Below are 18,837 nucleotides of genomic sequence, written 5' to 3'. Positions count from 1 at the left end.
ACTGATGACCTGCTGAAATTTGACCCCCCCCCCACAAATGTAACAATAAATCGCATGATAATAGAAAAGAACGCTTTCGTTGGAAACTCAACCCAATATCCCAATATCCCAATATCTGATGAAAAGACAAAGGCAGGGCAAAGGAAAGATTTCTTTAGAAAGCACACTCTGCGTACTTAGATACAATCAGACCAGCAGATCTAGGGATTTGTATTGTACTATTACATAAGTATCAAGCTTCTGTTTACAGTAGTGTTTCTTAGTGAGCCTTTCAAGCATATTATCACCTTGTAAATGTTTGTCTGGTCCTTATTAAGTTGTAGGCTGACTCTTGGAGATCAAAGGTTCAAATCCATGTCTTCACGTTCATGTCCAGAAATCCCTAAATGTACTGCTTTTCCATACAGGCAGAAGGCTATTTGTATATGGAAAGTAGCTGATAGTGATTTTTTTTTATCATGTTTGGTTTATATTATTTCAGCAAGTACAATAATTGGTTATATAGCTCATAAAATGACCAAATAAAGTTACACAGCAGTTGGATGAATTCTGTCCCTTTGCACCGTTTTAGATGTAAAACCTATGTAAAATATGTAAATCACGAATTCTGGGAACAGGTGGAGAAACCCAGAAGACAAAACATCCAACTAATGTGTAGCCTCTAAAAACTGCCTGAAAAATTGATGGGTTGTGTAAATAATTAGTCTGTAATAAAAAAATAAATAAATGCACCCAAGATACTCCCTTAAAACAGCTGACAGTACTATACAGTATGTTACATTATGTGCTAAGGATTTGAGAAATAACACCAAAAGCAAAATGTTATAGATAAAGAGATTAATGTAAGATTTTAAAAGTGTTAATATTAGTGTATATTTTATAATGCTAATGGGAAAAATAGAACATAAAGGCTTGTGGATGTCGGAAATCATCAGTGTTTAAAAAGGAAAACCTGAGAGATCAAGTCCTACATATCATATCAGTATGTTAGTTGTTTACCATTAATTTTATATTTAAACCACAGATCGTCTTTATTTTAAATTGATATGAATAAAATCAGAAACATGTCTTCTATTTAATATTACACAGATGACCTGAAACTCATTAGCATTCAGGGAGCTGAATGGATCCACTGTTCCCAGTGACTTAGTCATACATACAACTGCAATCCATTAGACTTTGTTTCCAATGCCAGTCCCCTTATTTTTCCTCTGTTGTTATGAAACTCACTATGTTGGGCTGACTCAAAACAGCATTTCTTACAGCCGGGTTGATTTCACAATAATCGATTACAAGCCAGGTTATTTAGTAATACTGAATTTGTCCCCTGAAAATAATACGTCACACTTTTATTTTTATTGTTGGCTCACCCTTAGTTTCTTCAGTGGTTGCTTTATGCCAACTACAAATGCATTTGCAGGAATTACTGGTTCCATTTACTGAACAAGTGTATCAAATATGGAGTGAAATTGACCTTATGTGTGTTTCACATACAAAATTTTAATCTTCAGTCGCTCAATTGCTTTTGAATGATCTGGAAAGGACAGGAGGCTTTATTTTTAAACATAAGTGGATACTTAATTGAGCTATCAGCTGATGGTAGCAAACATGTATAGCAAAGTGCATCAATAGATTCTAAGAGTGCAACACAGGTGCACATGTTTGCGGTTTAGTGCTAAGTAGCATAAAAAATATAATTCAACGTTTTCGTTACAAAAGCTCGAGCACAGGCCCTTGGGTGTGTAGTAGTTAGTTTGATTAACCGTGAAGAATCCCATTTTATTTGCCCTGTAAAGAGTATTTTTGCATTCAAAATACTCCGAAGAGTACCACAACCACAATCAAGAGCTCTTATTTCATGGCCAAAATTAGCTACAGGTGCCTGCTTCCGCATCCACTTGTCAGTCAAACTGGCCATGCACCTAACATTCAGTGTTTGAACTAAGCGCCAACCAAGAGAGCTGAAAAATAAGGCCAAAGCCTGCTGTTCCTACAGTGGCCACTTGAGGCGCTCTCCAAAAGACAGCTAAAGTTGGGTTAAGTATCCAAGTGGCCGACTTCATGATCCACCACATCCATCTTTTAAATCATCAGTTATTGCTGCGAAAAGGGTAACCTTTTTTAAGGATTTTTTTCTTTTTAACCAGGGTGATATTAGCAGAGAATTATAAGGTAATTACCGAAATGATAAAGATAAAGGCAGCACACATCACTTCATAGTATTACCTGTTCAGGCTCGCTTGAAAATACAAGCAGTAGAGCAAAAACAGATTTTAGTATTCATGCTGTTAACTAGCTGGTTAGCGCTCAAAACGAGTGATAAGTCCCTAAATGAAGCCCCCCCCCGCTCAAATATAATACCTGCACAGTGGAGTTGTAATAAATTGCACAAATCATCACTGTGTAAGACAGAAGCTGCAGCAGGGACAACTCCGTGTAGGAACACAAGCTTTGTGCAGTGAATTGTAGTCGTGGATTGGGCTTTAGTGAAAAAAATGATTGCATTAAAAGGACAGCAGACATATTAGCCTAATCCTAACCCACTGACTACAGAACTCTAATCTCGTTCACTGCAAGGTAGCGAAGGTGTTTTGACAAATCGTGGCGAGAAGGCGGAAGGAAATATGAACTTCTGAGCAGCACGGAGCTGTCACACACCCTCCCTCTAAACACCGCAGACACACACACACACACACACACACACACACACACTCATACACACATACACACCGTCGGGTACAATAGAAGAGACGAGCTCGCCAAGGAGTAAAAGTCTGCACTCATTTCTACTATATTTTACCAGGGTTCGTGAATGTGACGCGACGACACTGAAATATAACGCCGACCCGGTAAGTCTTAGTCTTTCCTATTTTTTGGCAACAGTTTTTTGAAGAATAGAGGTAATAGAAATATTATGATTTTCAGAGGCAGTGAAGTGTAACACGAGATGTAGCGTACAGTAAGTGAAGGGGAAGTTGAGCAGCGCATGAATCATCTGTCGCAAAAAACAAAAAAACAAAACTATGAATTTCTTTGCCGCGAAGTGAAGTTCCTTCTCGGCCAATATACCGCCATTTCAAACTAGGCTGTAAATATTCATTAAGCAAATAAAACATTAGGGGTCTATTCCTTATCACGATGACTTGTCTTTCTTTTGGTTTAAATGACCAATTTTTCTGCGTATATGAATGTTTTCTAGGCCACAGAAATGCATTCACTGTCTCATTGAGGATATGCACCACTCTGATGCTGCCTCTCACCCCTGTCACTAAATTATTTAAAGATGCATATAGTGGTTGTCACTGTTAGAGCCCTGAAGCCTTTTTTAGTTTCCCAACGTGCGTCCTCAGACCACCATAGATTTAATGGGGACTTCAGTAAAGTGAGCCATTTAATTTCACCAGATGACTGACTGTTGTCTTTGGTGGTTAGCCCAATGAAAGAATGACTTTTGTGATTACACGTTTCTCTAAGCTGTCCCTCCACCTACAGTAAACAGCCCCAAACTGGAATCAAGCCTGCCAAGTCATATATAGCAAAAAGAACTGCGTCTCTAGTTGTCTGTTTGGGGTTTGAGATCCAGCTTGAATCTATTTCTATGGACCACAGAGACAACAAAAAAAAAAAAAAAAAAAAAAAGGTTTAAAATACTACCAAGCCTGTATCCTGCTGTACTGTGGCATCCTCTATGAGGTTAAGCCTTCTTAGCAAACACAAATGTACAAAGCACACAGACACACACACAGACACTGACAACAAAAGGTGTGCCGTGTCCAAATATGCTGTCCGGGAATAACATGACATAACAAGTAATTTAGTTTTCTTTTCGATATTGTGTGAACTCTATCTCTGTGATTGCTATCACTGTGGTGGCTTCTTTTATGTTGTTTTTAATGAGCATAGAAACTACTACTTTTTACAGATTGCTGTAATAACCTTTGCTCAAATAAATTAGAAATGAAAACATTCTACCACTTAATTAACAACAAAAACAAACGCAGAGATTCCAGCCCACAAGAACATAAACAACAGCTGAGTGTATTTTGGAAATATAAGGTAAAAGTATAACTCATGATTTTCCAGGCTGGTCCCAACTTACCAAAATAGAGAGGACCTTTTGCTGATGAGTTCCCCCTTGTATGCGGGAGAGGTCCATTACTGTGGTGATGACAGACAACTGCAAGCATGTGATTGTAAGGATGCCACTGTGACACTCTGCCGTCTGCCATTTTTTTCTGGCAGGAGAAGCCTCATATGTGCCAAAAACGCTATTCAATGGCATTTGTTAGTCTCTAAACTACCGATTGTTGTCATCACAGTATAACTGCATGAAAAAAAATACTTTAAAACAAAATTTCCCCCTCGTGTCACGTCTGGTTAGCACTTTGCAGAAAGCTAGCTAAAGGTGTTGGTGGTAAAGCTCAGTGCCAAGTCGAACAGTGTCCTGATCTGTCGTTGTGGATCATTAGTAAAGAATAATGCTGCAGGAAATCTCGGCAACAAGTCATCATTTGTCTTTCGAGCAGCAACAGTAGCTCCTTAATGACAAACAAATGTCAGACGACTGTTAGAGAAACAGTCTTTTTCTTTTTTTAAGTTATCAATCTCCTAAGAAAGCTTAAATATTAATCCCAATCTTAAATTGTCCTTCCAGTGACTTTGTTATCCATCAAGTGCTCTGTGAAGCGCCTTGAGGGAATACTAAGAGGGACTGCCACACGTCAATAACCAACACTGTGCCAGCGACAGTTGCTGTGGCTTTTTTGGAAATAGAGAGAAGAGTGTCTCGGGGGCACATATAGATAGCAAATGTGATTCCAGCTGCCACTGTGGCATAGTAGTCTTAATGATAGGGCAGATGATTGAGCGTTTCTTCTCATGCTTTGAGCTATGTATCATGTTGCTGTACCATTGTTGGTCGGAGCTACTTTTGCTGTTATATGAAATAAACAGCTGATGAGGATTACACAGCTGTCATTCACTGCTCCAAGGGGAGCCTTAATAGCACGAGTGTTTGTGTGTGTGTGTGTCCACATGAATACCAGCTGGTGTTAAACAGACATTTTAATGTTGTTCATTTTTCGAGCACATCTATTTAGCACATCGTTCTACACGCGCTTCGCCAACATTGTTTCTCTAGCAGTGTGACTGCAGACCTGCTTTTCTAGTTTTGCATGCTGTTCCTGTTGCGTTTGTTACAGAAACCTTGCTATGAAAACACCCCTCAAAACTCTGGATTGAAACCAGTAAGACTCAAGTTAGACTTTAACCTTGGATTTGCTTATGAGCAAACAAATAATGAAAATAATCTAAGTTGTTGACACAAATGTAGTGGGGATGTCAAAAACATAATGATAGATTCATTATTAGGATATGGATGAGGAAGCAGGCACGTAAACATACTGGTAATAACATTTGTGTGGATTTGCATGCATGTGTGTCAGTAAGAGTAATGTTGTTCAGAAATCTAGTAGTTAGTGATTAAAGGCCTACTGCCTACTGCCTTTCCAAGAGGGTGCAATCTCAGTGATTAGACTGTCGACCACACATTGTGGAGCACAGACAGCTGCAGCTGGTTATCAATTGAACTTTCAGGGTGACGCTATTGAAACAGATCTCGTTGTCTTATTCTACCGGCTACAGGGAAGAACAATGTTATGGTCACACATCTAATTTTATGCATACGTGTTGCTGAAATAAGGTTGTGGTGTGATAATAACACAGTCTTAATGCAATGAGTAACCACAGCTTTGTAGAGATCTTTTGTGCATAGTTTCTGCTGAAACTCATTCAAAAGCTAATATGAAAAATGCCCAAAGCACAGATGAGTGTGTTTTAAAAACTTTATTACAGTAAATTAAAAACAAATATCTTCAGTTCAAGTTTTCCTCCACATTTGGTTACACAGCTGACATCTTTTTTATGGTTAAAGCAAAATTAAGAAGGTTGTCACAAGTAATTGATTTTACTGTTTAGCCACCAGATGCTGCAAAGAACCACATCTGTGTGCCTTTGCTGAAATGTGTACATTAGGCTAAACTCAGCATTAACTGTTTGTTTAGGCTGGACGTTCAGGAAATTATTCTCTGAAAGCTAAAAAACAAGCTGCCAGAAATGAGGGAAGTGGGAAGTTCATAGAGCACGTGGAAGAGTTGTGTGGGGGTGGGGGTGGGAGGGATTAGATCTATTTCGATACTCTCCAAAATAGTAGAGGGGATGCACGCTGGGACCACCATGTGATAGCATGCGCTGCTTTTGAAATCCATGTCATGTGTAGCTTGCAATTTCCTCCTTCCTAAATCTCTGAAGATGATTCTCATAATGAAAGATCAATTATTTGATCCCTAGCTTTTACTGTACTCTGAGGATCATATGGCACAGATATTGCCTTGTGGGCCTTGGAAGGGAATAAACTAGACTCCTACTAAACTCCTCCTCTCACTATGAAAGTGCAATTCGGGGAGTTTGCAAGCATAGAGCTGAGTTCAGAAGAGTCACCCTTTGAAGTTTAATGTTCATTGAGGTCGGTGTGCGCAGACCATGCAGTGAGAACATCCAGTGAGAACATCTCTGTGGTGTCAGATTCACAGCAGAGCATTAACCACAAGCAAATTTCTATGTAGCTGCAGACGAAATCAACTGGTTTTAGCTGGGCAAGGTGTAGGTTAAATATTTAACAAAGGACCGGGAAAGGGGCAAGTGTGACATTAATGAGAGCTCTTAATAAGTTATGAAAAGGGGAAAAACAACACTAAGCGAGGCTTGTGTTACTGTGCATTTTATGTGAATAGATTAACACTTGACCACATATGATGCTATGGTGTAAAAATGCAAGTAGCAGCTCTTGCATTTAACATGGTTAGCATGGCTTTTATGACTTCCTCAGAATAATCCCTTGTACGCAGTATCTCTAGCACATCTTTTCACATGTAAATGTCTCTATATTTCTCTATTTTATATGTATATGTAAATCTATACCTATATTTATCGATTTATCTTAATATTTATAAATATCTCTGTTTCTACACTCATTTTATATGAGTGCTTGATGTTTGTTGTATATTTGCTGCCATGACAACTCAATTTCCCTCTGTGATTAATGAAGTCTCTCTGATTCAGATTCTGATATTTCATACACTCATACAACACTATTCATACACTCAGTGAGTTTGGTCAAGAACAGTGGATTTCTCTCTCTCTCATATGAGAGAGAGAGAGAGAGAGAGAGAGAGAGATGTTGTATATGGAGATATTTAGAGATATGTTGGTGCCAAACACTCAATATACTGAATTTAGTGGTTTGTCTTCTTGATTATGTTGCCTTATTAAAAAACTGGCAACTTTTTCTTCTGCATAGTCAACTGAGACAAAACATGTCTGTCGCCACTTTTACATTATTTTATGTTGCTCTGCAGGTCTTCTGTGATAAGGAAATTGAAAAACAATCTATCATACTGATAGCTGTCTATTATATTATTATTTTTTATAATAATATTATATTATCATTTCTGACTAATTATTATATAATATTTTTGGTAGGCTGAAAAGATAACTAGTCAGGTGACTGATAAAAGACAGCCCTCTATGCAAATGATCAGTGAGATAAATAAAACTCCTTCTGTTTAAACCCTACACTATTACAGATTGGCCTCTTCCTTTTTCACAGCTGTTGTTTTTCTTCACGCAGCTTTTTCTTTAAGACTGTTTTTGAAGCTCATTTTGGAGGGTTTATCTCTGTTGGACATTTTCATTTAAGGGATTTTTGACTCCCAGCTTTCCTAAAATTTGTTTATCCTTTCTTGTATAGATCATTCAATTGTTCCTGCAAATGAACAGGTGATGTCATAATTCTTTTTTAAACAGGCGTACCGAATACATATTCAGCAATCCTAACTTGACTGTAAAACACTTTTGTGTCACAGCTAGAGGTAGGCTGAGTGCAGTGATGTCCAGATCCACAAAATCAGCCTCGAGATCTCGGAGCCGCTCGAGGTCCAGGTCAAGATCCCGTTCCACCTCCCGCTCCAGGAGTCGCTCCAGGTCTCGGTCCAGGAAGCACCGTTATAGGTATGAACAATCCTCCGTTCACAAGAGCTTGTTAGCAGATAAGCTGCATTTGCCTTGATTGCTAAAGTTGCCGCCTAGTTGCCAGTTCTGTGTTGTTAAAGTAAAATGTAAAAACTCATTCTTGAGATCACTGTCCACTTTCATCTGTTTTGTGTAGCAAATCTTATTGTGGCTGACTGGAAACACACTGTGTATTTTTGTGTATATTTGATTGCCATATGTAGGATTTAAAGAGTTTGGTTTTCACATGAATAGACAGAGCTGGTGGAGCATATTAGAGCCTTTGAGTCCTACCCAAACTCTTGAGTCAGGCTCTGTATCCACAGGAAATTAATATTTGAGAGTTCAGCTCCCGGTTAGTGAATTTAGTTAAGGTAGTCTAATACAATATTGTACAGTGGCATATGGGAATGTTTTGTACCACATTTCACGGTATTTTGAAAGGCATTTTGTTGATGTGCTTTTATGTCGTGAAGCTCTGACTGAAGGGTTTCCTGCTGACTTTGATGTGCTTTCGTAAGAAACAGTAAGGCTTCAGTCTGATGCCTTTGCCGCTACTGGTAGAGTGACGCCCGAATGGCAATAAAATGACAGGCTAGCTCATTTCCTGGCAGTGTTACAGCTTGTATTAAAATTAGCATAAAGAAGAGTCATGGAAGGAATTTAATGGTTTACTCTTCCTGAAGCCACCTTGCATGTGTGCAAATAGCTTTGTGGGAAGGCAAATCAGGACTGGAAAAGTGTGAATGCACACCTTTGTACAAGTTTGAGAACAACAAAAATTTAAATACAAAAACAGAAAAAAGCATATCCCCACCCACCCTCTACGCACACACAAATAAATAGTTAGTTTCCTGCATGTTTTACATGGGTAGCATGTCGGAACAAGAAACAGTTGTCAGGTTAAAGAGCATTTAAAGGTGCAGGTTTGACAGTCTGCTGGGTGGAAACATGTTGTCAAATGTAGCCAGTGTGAAGCTTAAACTGTTTCTTTCCAACATTACCTGATCTTGGTATAACACACTTAGTAATTAGAGCCACAGTTTACAGAGGTACATGGTCTGAGCTCTCGCTTGGCTAATTTTTTACTCACTGACAAGTCATAGCAGGAGGAAGCTGAAACAAAATAATATCCACAACAATTTGGTGGAACAGATTAGTCATGTGTGACACAATATTCTGTTATTAGTCCTCTCCAACCTTGCTGAAAAGCCCTTTTAACTGGCAGGCATAGAGTCAAACAATTCACGCAGTAGTAGATTTCCCACCCTTATACGGTCCATGTGACTCCCTGTTCCACCAGAGCTGGGCAGAGGAGATGCAGTATTTGTAGCTCGCACTGTGAGTGTGCAGTGCTGCTCATTGCGCTGCCTCTGTATTCCAATGAGAAAGCACACTAGGTGAGTTACATGCTTCTCTTTTTTTCTTTTTTTAAAATTTAAGTTCATTTATCTAGTTTAATATTATGTTTGCATGTACTTTGGCACAGCTTTAATTCATTAATCTAGAATTTCGCTCTGCAGCATTTTTAGGTTTTAATCTATTTGCAAATCACTTAATACTCTTAACATTTTAGGACGCTGTTGGTGAGAAATGCATCCTTTAGAAAAGCTGCTGAAGATGCAGTTAAATACAAGTAGCAGTAGATACTTTGCACTACTACTTTGAAGTCTGAAAGAGTTATACTCTCAAATATGACAGTGAACAGCTGTGGACACAGTGTTGAAATGTACTTTTAAAATAGCATGTTGTTCTGATTAAATTGCTGATTTGAGAGAACTGAAGAACAGACTGTTATAATCTGAAGACTTTGTAAAAAGTCAAGGCTAGCATGCTGTGGAAGGCTTTTTTATTGGAAGTGCAGCAGCGCCACACTGTGGTCTAGTCTGACCTTGCAGCATACTCAGCAGCATGTTGTGTTCACCATGTTTTACCATAATAACATATATTCAAGTTTTATACATCGTCACAGAATTTAAGGATTATTTTCAAAATATTTGTTTCAAAATATTAAGGATTATTATTATTTTGAAAATGGTCCTTAATAATAGGAGTTGTGTGTTTTTTTTCTGTAAATTTCCAAAAATATTGAATAGGTATGAATAGATATGTCATTTCAAATTTTCAGGCCAGTTTTGTATGTCACTGGGCCAAATCAAGTATGCTCCACGTTTTTTTCCCTTTTATATTAACCAAGCATCCATCTGTCTCAGCTCTAAACTGTTAATTGTAGGTGGTTTATAGTTTCTGGTAGTGTTGTTTCACATAAGATCTACTGTTTCTATTTTGAAAGCAAGACATTATTCAGAAAATGTATCCGTGAGCTATATCAACCTCTGTAGAAATAAACGTAATGTTTTCCATGTCTTCTTTATTCATTCACAGCTCTAGATCTCGGTCTCGGTCAAGGTCAAGATCAAGATCAAGATCAAGATCTTATTCTCCATCCTATAACCGGGAGAAGAAATATCCGCGAGGTTACCAGAACAATCGGGAGTTCCGGGGCTATCACCGCGGCTTCCGTAGGCCTTATAACTTCAGGGGTCGAGGACGGGGCTACTTCCCACGTGGACGCTACCAACGAGGGGGACGTGGCTACAATAACAACAACTATCAACAGAACTGGAAGAATTTCAGGCAGCATCCTCAAAAACAGCAACAAAATCATCAGAAACAACAACAACAGCATTGGCAACAGCAACAGCAGCAAAACCATTCACAAGGACGCTCTCAGAAACACTGTGGGAGCTCCCCTCATGGTCACTCTCACCAGTCCGACAAATCCTGTTCTCCTTTATCCAGACACTCGCAGCATTCTTCTGCCTCATCACACTCCTCCTCTCCTAAATGCAGGCCGGCCTCGCTGCTCGCTAACCAAACCTCAAAAGATGTGAAAGATGAGCAGCTGGCTTCCAAGGACGTTCAAAAGGGAGGAGAGGGAGAGGATGAGTCAGGGGAGCGTGTTGAGTTATTGGCAGGAGATGATAGAGAAGGTGCTGGCGGTGGGAAAACTGAGGGGAACTGGAAAGGCCTGACAAACTACAGCAGCAGTCCAAAGAAAAGCAGTCCGCTGGCAGGCTCTGCTGCTACTGTTGGTCAGAGCAGCCAAACGGCTAACCAGTCTAGCCCCACTAAAAACACAGGCATCACACCCAATGGCACCCCCACCTGGCAGATGGTGTGTGGTTCATCCTCGACTAAAAAACCTTCAAATGAGGGTCTAAATCAAATCCTTTCCAGCTTTGACATCTCCAAAGAAGACTACCTGGATAGAGATAAAACAGCAATCTCCATTGCATTCAGGAAGTAAGACCAATTTTATGTTTACACTCATGACAATTTTTAGTAACTTGAAACACAAATTGTTGTTTGGTTCTTCTGCTTGGAGCCTCACAGAATGTAGATTGTGGATTTTTGGGTTTGATTCCATATTAATGGATAGATTAGGTTTTCCAGACACAAATTAGTTAGAAATCTATTACAAATAAGTAGCTTGGCTCGGCTGTGTGTGCAGGACATGTAACAGAGTATGTTGTGCAGACAATAAACAATGAAAAAAAGGCCACATCAGGCAAATGTACCATAAGCCATTACAAATATATATGTGGTAGTTCAATAATGGACAACAGGTTCATTTGAGCCTTACTTTGGGTAAACTACACAACCAGTTCATATTTGCATTTTCTAAACTTCGCAAGCTTCAGATACTGTATCCATTTACAGGAATTCTAAAGGTTTTCCAAGTGAAAACAGCATCCTTCTTCTTCTTCTTTGTTTTCATTCCTTGATAAAAAATGCTTATATTTCACTGTTATTTGAAAAAACAATCATATTTTCATTTTTGCAGCTGTCTCACAATCAGGTTTTCGAGTTAGACAGAGCTTTTTATCTCTTTTTCCTTCTTTAGGTTTTGGGAGGAAGCTAAAGCTAAAGCTAAATCTTCTTCAGAAAATGCCAGGAACGCAGAAGCAAACTGTATGGATATGGAACAAGAGAAAGTAAATGGCAAAGCTTCTGTAGTTGTCTCTGATTCTGTATCAAGAAAATACAAAGAGGATAATGATGCTGGAGTGTCTCTGAACAGCTTTTTCAAAGCCTCACCATTTCTGTCTGCTGATGGGGAAGAAGAGGATGAGATGATCATTAAGCCTCAATTAAAATCACTTCCAAAAAATTGGAATAATGGAGAAGTGTCCTGTAAGCCAAAGACCAAGGTCGCTCCATCAGCCCGAGAACAGTTTGAAGAGTGCTTTGCGAAATGGCAGAAGTTTGCTAATAGTGACAAAGATGCCACGGCAGAGGAGCTTTATCTCAGTGGAAAGCAGGATAAAACAGCAGCCATTGCCGCTGCCAAAAGGGAGTTTACGGGAAAATTCAAAGAACTGTCCCCAGACTTGATTTGTAAAGCCAGGAAGACGGCAGAATCTCCATCTATCCCATCTCCTACACCACCATTGCGGAGGAACTCTGACAGAGACACGTTTGAGGTCAGAGTAGAGGACCCGCCTGTCATGTCCTCAAGAAAACAGGAAGCAAAATGTAATGTTAGAATGGATTTCCTTGGAGATAGCCTGATAAGGTGAGCCTCGTTCAATAGGTTCAATAATTCTTTTTTTAATGTTATGTCATTATTTATTCAAAGGAAATTCACTAAAGAACTTATCATTTCAGTTCTTCAGATATTTTAGCTGAAGAGCGACAGTTGTCTCAGGACCTTGTGCAGTCCTCTAAAAAGGATCAGGAGTTTCGCTCCATTTTTCAGCATGTAAAGGCTGCACAGTCACAAAGAAGTCCCTCTGAGATGTTTGCTCAGCACATTGTCACCATTGTTCATCACATCAAAGGTGAGTCTTCTGTGTCTAAACCATATCGAGAGATTGCAAATCATTACCCTCTATACCCTCTATGATGCAAAATCCATAGAAAAATCAAATATTTTGTCTTGACCGATTTTCAGCATTATTATTCACAATGGCCTCTTGAATAAAACGTGATGTAACCATAGCTTTTGCTTCTTACTTTTTTACCAAATCAGCTCAGCACTTTCCATCTTCTGGCATGACTCTAAATGAGCGATTCACCTTGTACCAAAGACAAGCTGCAGAGAAGGAAATGATGAAGCCAAGAAAAAGTCCAGAGATACACAGGTAGAGTCGCCTATTGAGTGACCCCTCTCACCTTCAGTGTGCTGTGGCTTCACCTCCTCTTTTAACAGCTTTCAGGTATTTTTTTCTCATCTTTCCTCCCTGATAATCTACAGACTATCTTGGCTTATTTGTTCTCATGCTTGGTGGAGGTCAGTTTTATTTTCCCAGCAGTTTTCTTTTTTTCTGTTTTGTGTTGTCTTTCCAGTTCAGTGTTGCTGACTGTTTGTTTGTTGTGGCACACGTCTTGTATTTCTTTTATCCCATCTTGATTTCTTTCTTGCAGGCGAATTGATGTTTCACCAAGTGCTTTTAAGAAACACCCTCAACTTTTTGAGGCGATGAAAAGCTCAGAGGATGGCACTTACAAGGTGACTGAACATTTTGACGTATGAAGTATATTGGAATAAGACAACTTCAAACAAGTGAGAAAGCCAGATGCCTTTAGACGGCACTCTCTAAAAGCCCATGGCTTTCCTTGAAGGGAGACGCTCAAGTCTAAGAAAAGCAAATGCAAAATAAGGCACTTTGACTTTGCTGTTTGTTATATCGCCTCACATGGTGAATGGGTTGTATTGTGGGCACAAGCCTGACCAAGGCTAATGAATCAAATAAGGTCAAAAATGGAAGCCTCAGTGCCAAAGCTGTTCAAGGGACTCTAAGCAATCGTCTTCGTAAGTATTCTTTTAAAAAAATAAGGAACGGAAATAACCAACAGCAAGCACTTCATGTGCCTGTGCTTACGTTTACTTGCTTAACATTCTGAGTAAACCATCATAGTATTTCTTTATTGATGCGCATGGATACATCTGGTCAGCTCTCAAACATGCAGAGCAAATACTAAGTACTGAGTAAACTGAAATTAGCATGAACAATCACATGCCTTGTCTGTCACTGTTGTGAAAGAGCCATACTGGTGGTTTTGCATGTTTTATCCATGTTTACATATCAGCATTTTTCCCAAATGTTTTCCAAATCCAAGGCAAATATTTTTCTGATTTCTTCCTGCCATCCATGTGTTGGTTCATGATAACTATATGATAAGATATGACATGATTTCAACTTGTTATGACCTGAAAAGTTTAACAAACCTTTCTGTTTTGAAAAACACGAGTATATGATGTTGCTGAAGTTCAGGAATTTAAATATGTGAATCTGTTGCTGGATATTTTATTGCTGTTGAATAGATTGGATGGATAAGGTTAGCTAAATTATACTGTGCTGAACTACTTATTCAAAGAAATTATGAAGACTTTTGCGAACAGGAAGTCATGTAAAAAATGATCCTCAAAACATAAGATTTAGAAAAGTAGATGTTTAGGAAACACTAAAAACATGCAAAACTACTGGCTTGGCCTATTAAATGCACTCAAAATTCACTTAAAAATAGCTTGGTTTTGTTCATGCCAGCTGGTTGTCACCTGGGTTTTTGCCCTTTTTCCCTGCACTTCACTATTTAGTTTACAAATCCGCTTAGCTCAGAGAAGACTGATAGCCCTCCACATGCTAATCCAAAGTCTATCCACGACATTGTGTTCTGTTTTGATTTTGCTCAGGATGGAGGGGAAAAAATCAAGGGTGACCCAATGGACCTTCGCTTGGATATTGAACGCCGTAAAAAATATTCCACCCATGAACGATATTATAATGAGGATCAGGGAAGAGATGTGGGAGATTCCCCAGATTCTAGCAGAGAGAGATCTGTGGAAAACTTCTATAAATACCACAAGAAATCAAAGTATGCACAACTGTTTTGTACTTGTATCTACCATTATAAACTATAACTATAAACAGCTGCATGTAAGGAATTTGCTTTCATAATAATCCTTGTGCAGGAAAAGCAAGAAGAAGAAGAAACGTTCTCGCTCCAGTTCATCCTCATCTTCCTCATCCTCCAAATCTAACAAAGATGAAGGTTTACCCCAACAGAAACCTGATTCAAAAAATGGAGACTTTAATAAAAACCGACTGGGCCAAAGGGAATCATCGGGTTCCGCTGAAAGTGGACATCCACATGGAGGATTTGTAAGACCAATAAGAAGCTTGATTTGTTGTAATATCTGCAATATAATGTAAATTTTCCATCATAGAAAGCTTGCTGTGTGTCGCTATGTGTGGCATAATTTGAGCATCTTTTCATTTTCTCCAATTACAGCAAGTAAGAATACGTGGAAGGAACTGGAGCAAAGGGAACTATCAGGGTAACATTTCACACAGTAATCCTGTAAGCACGGTTGTACACCAAAAAAGTGAAGACTGGGACCCAGAATATACTCCCAAGAGCAAAAAATATTACTTGGTAAGGTTTTCTCATTCCTTATCTCTTTCCGTATTTTGTCAACCTTGATTTCCAAAAATGTTTAGATGCTATATTAAATGTAAACAATAAAAGCATGTAATTATTTGCCAAACATTTAAACTGTACATCGAGTGAAAACTGAGGGCCTGATAAATGCTGAACAATACACACAGGTTTTGAGGCAATGTATGGTGCCACCCAGATGACATCTCTATAATTGAAGGGTTGGCTTAATTTAGCAAAACAATGCAGAACCCCATTCTGTTTATTAATAGCAGCATGGCTCCACAGTAAACAAGTCGGGGTGCTAAAGCGGCCTGCCTGCATTCCAGATCTATTCAGCCGACATGTGGAGCATTATGAAGCCGTGAATATGACTAAGGAGGACTAAACTGTTGACCAGCTGGAATTATATATCAAGCAGCTGCCAAATGCTTAGAAGGGTTGTTAAAAGAAGAGGTGGTAAACATGTCCCTGTCATGATTTTACTACATTATTGGCATCAAATTCAAAATGTGAAAATCTATCCATTCAGCCGTCCATCAGCTTAACCACTTATACCTCAGTTACACTGGGTTATAGACCTGCCAGTAACTTCCTGGCAACCACTGGTCACTATGGAAAATTGTGTGTTCCCCAACCAGTTAACAAGTGGTTGCTGGTGGTTGCTGGTATCATTGTGAAATCAGTTGCTAACGACCCAATCATGCAGGCCTAGAGCCCAGTCGTCAACCCCTTAAACTCATCAGAGAAGAAAATGTATATTCTCTGGCTAGCTGGTGAGTGGTTGCATGCGGTCACTCGTTGAAAGTAAAGGTGGTTTCAAAGAAGGCATGGTGCCCTACCAAATAGCCTTAGCATTATGAAGTTGCCATGGTGGCCTGCAATTTGTCTGCCAAAACACAAAGCAACTGCTCGCTGAGCAGTAGTGAAATTGTTAAAAGTGCTACGAAAATCCAGAAACATCTAACCCTTAAAAGGAAAGTTGTTCTTGTTCTTCAGGTTTGCATTGCTCTTTTTCACTACCGTTCAGCAAGTAGTAACAAGTGTTCAGTCTTCAATGCAGCTATGAGAAATTGCAGTAGTCTGCTAGTGACCATAAGGATCACAGGGAGATTTCTGGTGTAGCACCCTCTTTGTGACTGATTTTGCCTAGCGACAGTTAGCAACCATACGCCTACTGATTAGTGAATAAACATTCGTCACCGACTACTCTTTCCTTTGAATGGTATTTAGCTGATCATAGGGCTAACACAGAATTTTTCAAAAAACTGTTTCTCAGTTTCAGCATTTGATGTGTTGAATTTGAGCCTTGACATATGTCTCTCACATTCTCCCAAATTTTTAGCACGATGACAGAGATGAAGAATCAGAATGCAAGTGGACAGACAATCGAGGTCGAGGGAGGGGGAGTTTTACTCGCGGAAAAGCGAGATTCCTTATCCGCAAAGCCACTGGGGGCCCCAATATCATCTATCCAAAATGGGGCCTCGATAAGTTCCAGGTCAATGAGGAGCAAGGTGGCATGCAGAGAGAAGAGACAGAACAGGACCATAAAAGGGCAGAAGTTGGTGGAGAGAACAACTGAGCAGCAAAGGAATCTGCAGAAAATCTCTTTTGTGTTCTCACAAGATCTGACTGAGTGATTTTATCCAATGGATCAATAAATGCAGATTAAATGTTTTAAGCTATTCCTATGAAACATATTACTTTAATTTCACTTCTTCAAACTTGACACAACCATTTCCTACATCAAGACTAGTAAAAGCGCTGTTTAAGAGTGAAATGCAGTTTCTTGTCAAGTTTAAATTTTTATGCTTTTGCTTTATTTTGGTAAATTAAAATCTCTTTCATGCAGCATTATATTAACCTCCTAAGACCCGAACTAAGACTCTTTCATGGCATGCATTTTTTATTTCTCTTTACTATGTGACTTTATAGTGTTCTATCAAACACTATAAAGTCACGATTGAGTAATTATGTGCAAAACTCTTTATTTGGTGTCTGAACACAACAGCATATGTCCTGAGTGCAAAAACAACATGAGAAACAACAATTATGCCACTTTGAGCAATATGGCTCATTTGAAAGAGCAAAATTTAGTATTGTGGTCTAGACACCCCAAAATGTGATGTCCCCATATGTGGACGCCAGGTCCTAGGAGGTTAATATTTACACTTTTTTGGTTAGGATGGTTAGAAAATAAATTAACACAAAAAAGAACTGCACATTTTTGATCAAATCAGCTAGGCAACAAGATAAATTATTGTACTGCAAATATATTAAAATATAATTTAATTTACAAACAGTGACTATATGTTATGTTTTTATGAGCTTTGTCTCAGCAATAAGTATGTTGTTCATGATGACATAAAACACCACAGTCCAGCCAATTTGGCAGAAATAACACTGATCTGACAATGGGACCAAACTGCACAGGGTCATAGATTGTGCCCTGCAGTCTGTCATTATACAGCATACAACTATTTTACAGCACGAGCTAAAAGCCTTTTAACAAGCTTGTGAAACATTTTACTATCCGACTAGTAGCTTTAGCTTGTTTTTGGATACCACTTTAGTGTATAATATTGATAGTGATTTTCTTTCTGCAAAGAGTTTAATTTTGGTTTTTGTACTTGGCCACGCAGGATTTTGACTTCGATTGTAACAGAGAATTTGTTTTTACTGCAATAGATTGTATTTTCATTTTTATGTTTGCAAGCTTTTATTCAGCCAAACAGGTTTTAGCAGTGATGCTAACTGTGTGCAACTGTCAACGCAATGAGAGAAGTAGTTAAACATTTTAGTCTAGAGTTTACAGGAAAAAAGTCTATCCAAGTTTGTAAAACAGAAGAAGAATGTTTATTCTGTGCATATCGATGTTATTTGTTTTTAGGCTCATTTATGCAAGTGCAAGTATACCTTGCTGTGAGTGCACTGGTCTTACTTGCGTATATTATAGGCCTACAGATTAAAATTTTAAGGTTGACTTCTTAGGGAATATTGCATATTTTAAATAGTTGTGGTCACTGTTTGTTTTTGTTTGTTTTTTTCTTAGAGACTGTAAATTAAAGAAACACTGATTACTTTGACATTTGTCTATATGTGTCTTTAATTAAAAAGCATCTTAACAGTCTTTTAGGTTATCTTTATTTACCACTGTCTGTGGAAAGGATGGTGCTCCCAGGGTCCACACACCATGGGGCTCTTAAACATACTTAGGCTGGCTCATGAATCAGTAAGGAGTACCTATTGTCTGTGTGGCCTAAAAAGATTATGTTTGTGTGCTATGAGTGAACCACACTTTGCACTTTACTTTCATAACAT

General features: G+C 38.8%; 1 protein-coding gene across 3 annotated transcripts; it reads left to right on the top strand.

The window, feature by feature from the left end:
* Positions 1 to 2,682: 2,682 nt before the first annotated feature.
* Positions 2,683 to 18,602, top strand: thrap3a (thyroid hormone receptor associated protein 3a). Of its 3 annotated transcripts, XM_039619109.1 has the most exons (12): positions 2,683 to 2,849; positions 7,808 to 7,836; positions 7,923 to 8,067; positions 10,453 to 11,373; positions 11,975 to 12,646; positions 12,739 to 12,911; positions 13,103 to 13,214; positions 13,498 to 13,582; positions 14,768 to 14,949; positions 15,047 to 15,236; positions 15,367 to 15,510; positions 16,859 to 18,602. In XM_039619109.1, exons 3-12 carry the CDS (start codon positions 7,946 to 7,948, stop codon positions 17,096 to 17,098), a joined length of 2,841 nt encoding a protein of 946 aa, XP_039475043.1. In that variant the 5' UTR covers positions 2,683 to 2,849; positions 7,808 to 7,836; positions 7,923 to 7,945; the 3' UTR covers positions 17,099 to 18,602. The 3 variants fall into 3 exon arrangements, with proteins under 3 accessions (XP_039475043.1, XP_031596527.1, XP_031596529.1); XM_031740667.2 differs by lacking the exon at positions 7,808 to 7,836 and having other exon boundaries at positions 2,684 to 2,849; XM_031740669.2 differs by lacking the exons at positions 2,683 to 2,849; positions 7,808 to 7,836; positions 7,923 to 8,067 and adding an exon at positions 9,363 to 9,467.
* The last annotated feature ends 235 nt before the right edge of the window (positions 18,603 to 18,837 follow it).

This window comes from Oreochromis aureus, linkage group 11 (genome assembly GCF_013358895.1).
Source record: "Oreochromis aureus strain Israel breed Guangdong linkage group 11, ZZ_aureus, whole genome shotgun sequence".
NCBI classification, from domain to species: Eukaryota; Metazoa; Chordata; class Actinopteri; order Cichliformes; family Cichlidae; genus Oreochromis; species Oreochromis aureus.
This window is presented reverse-complemented; position numbering and strand designations above follow the sequence as displayed.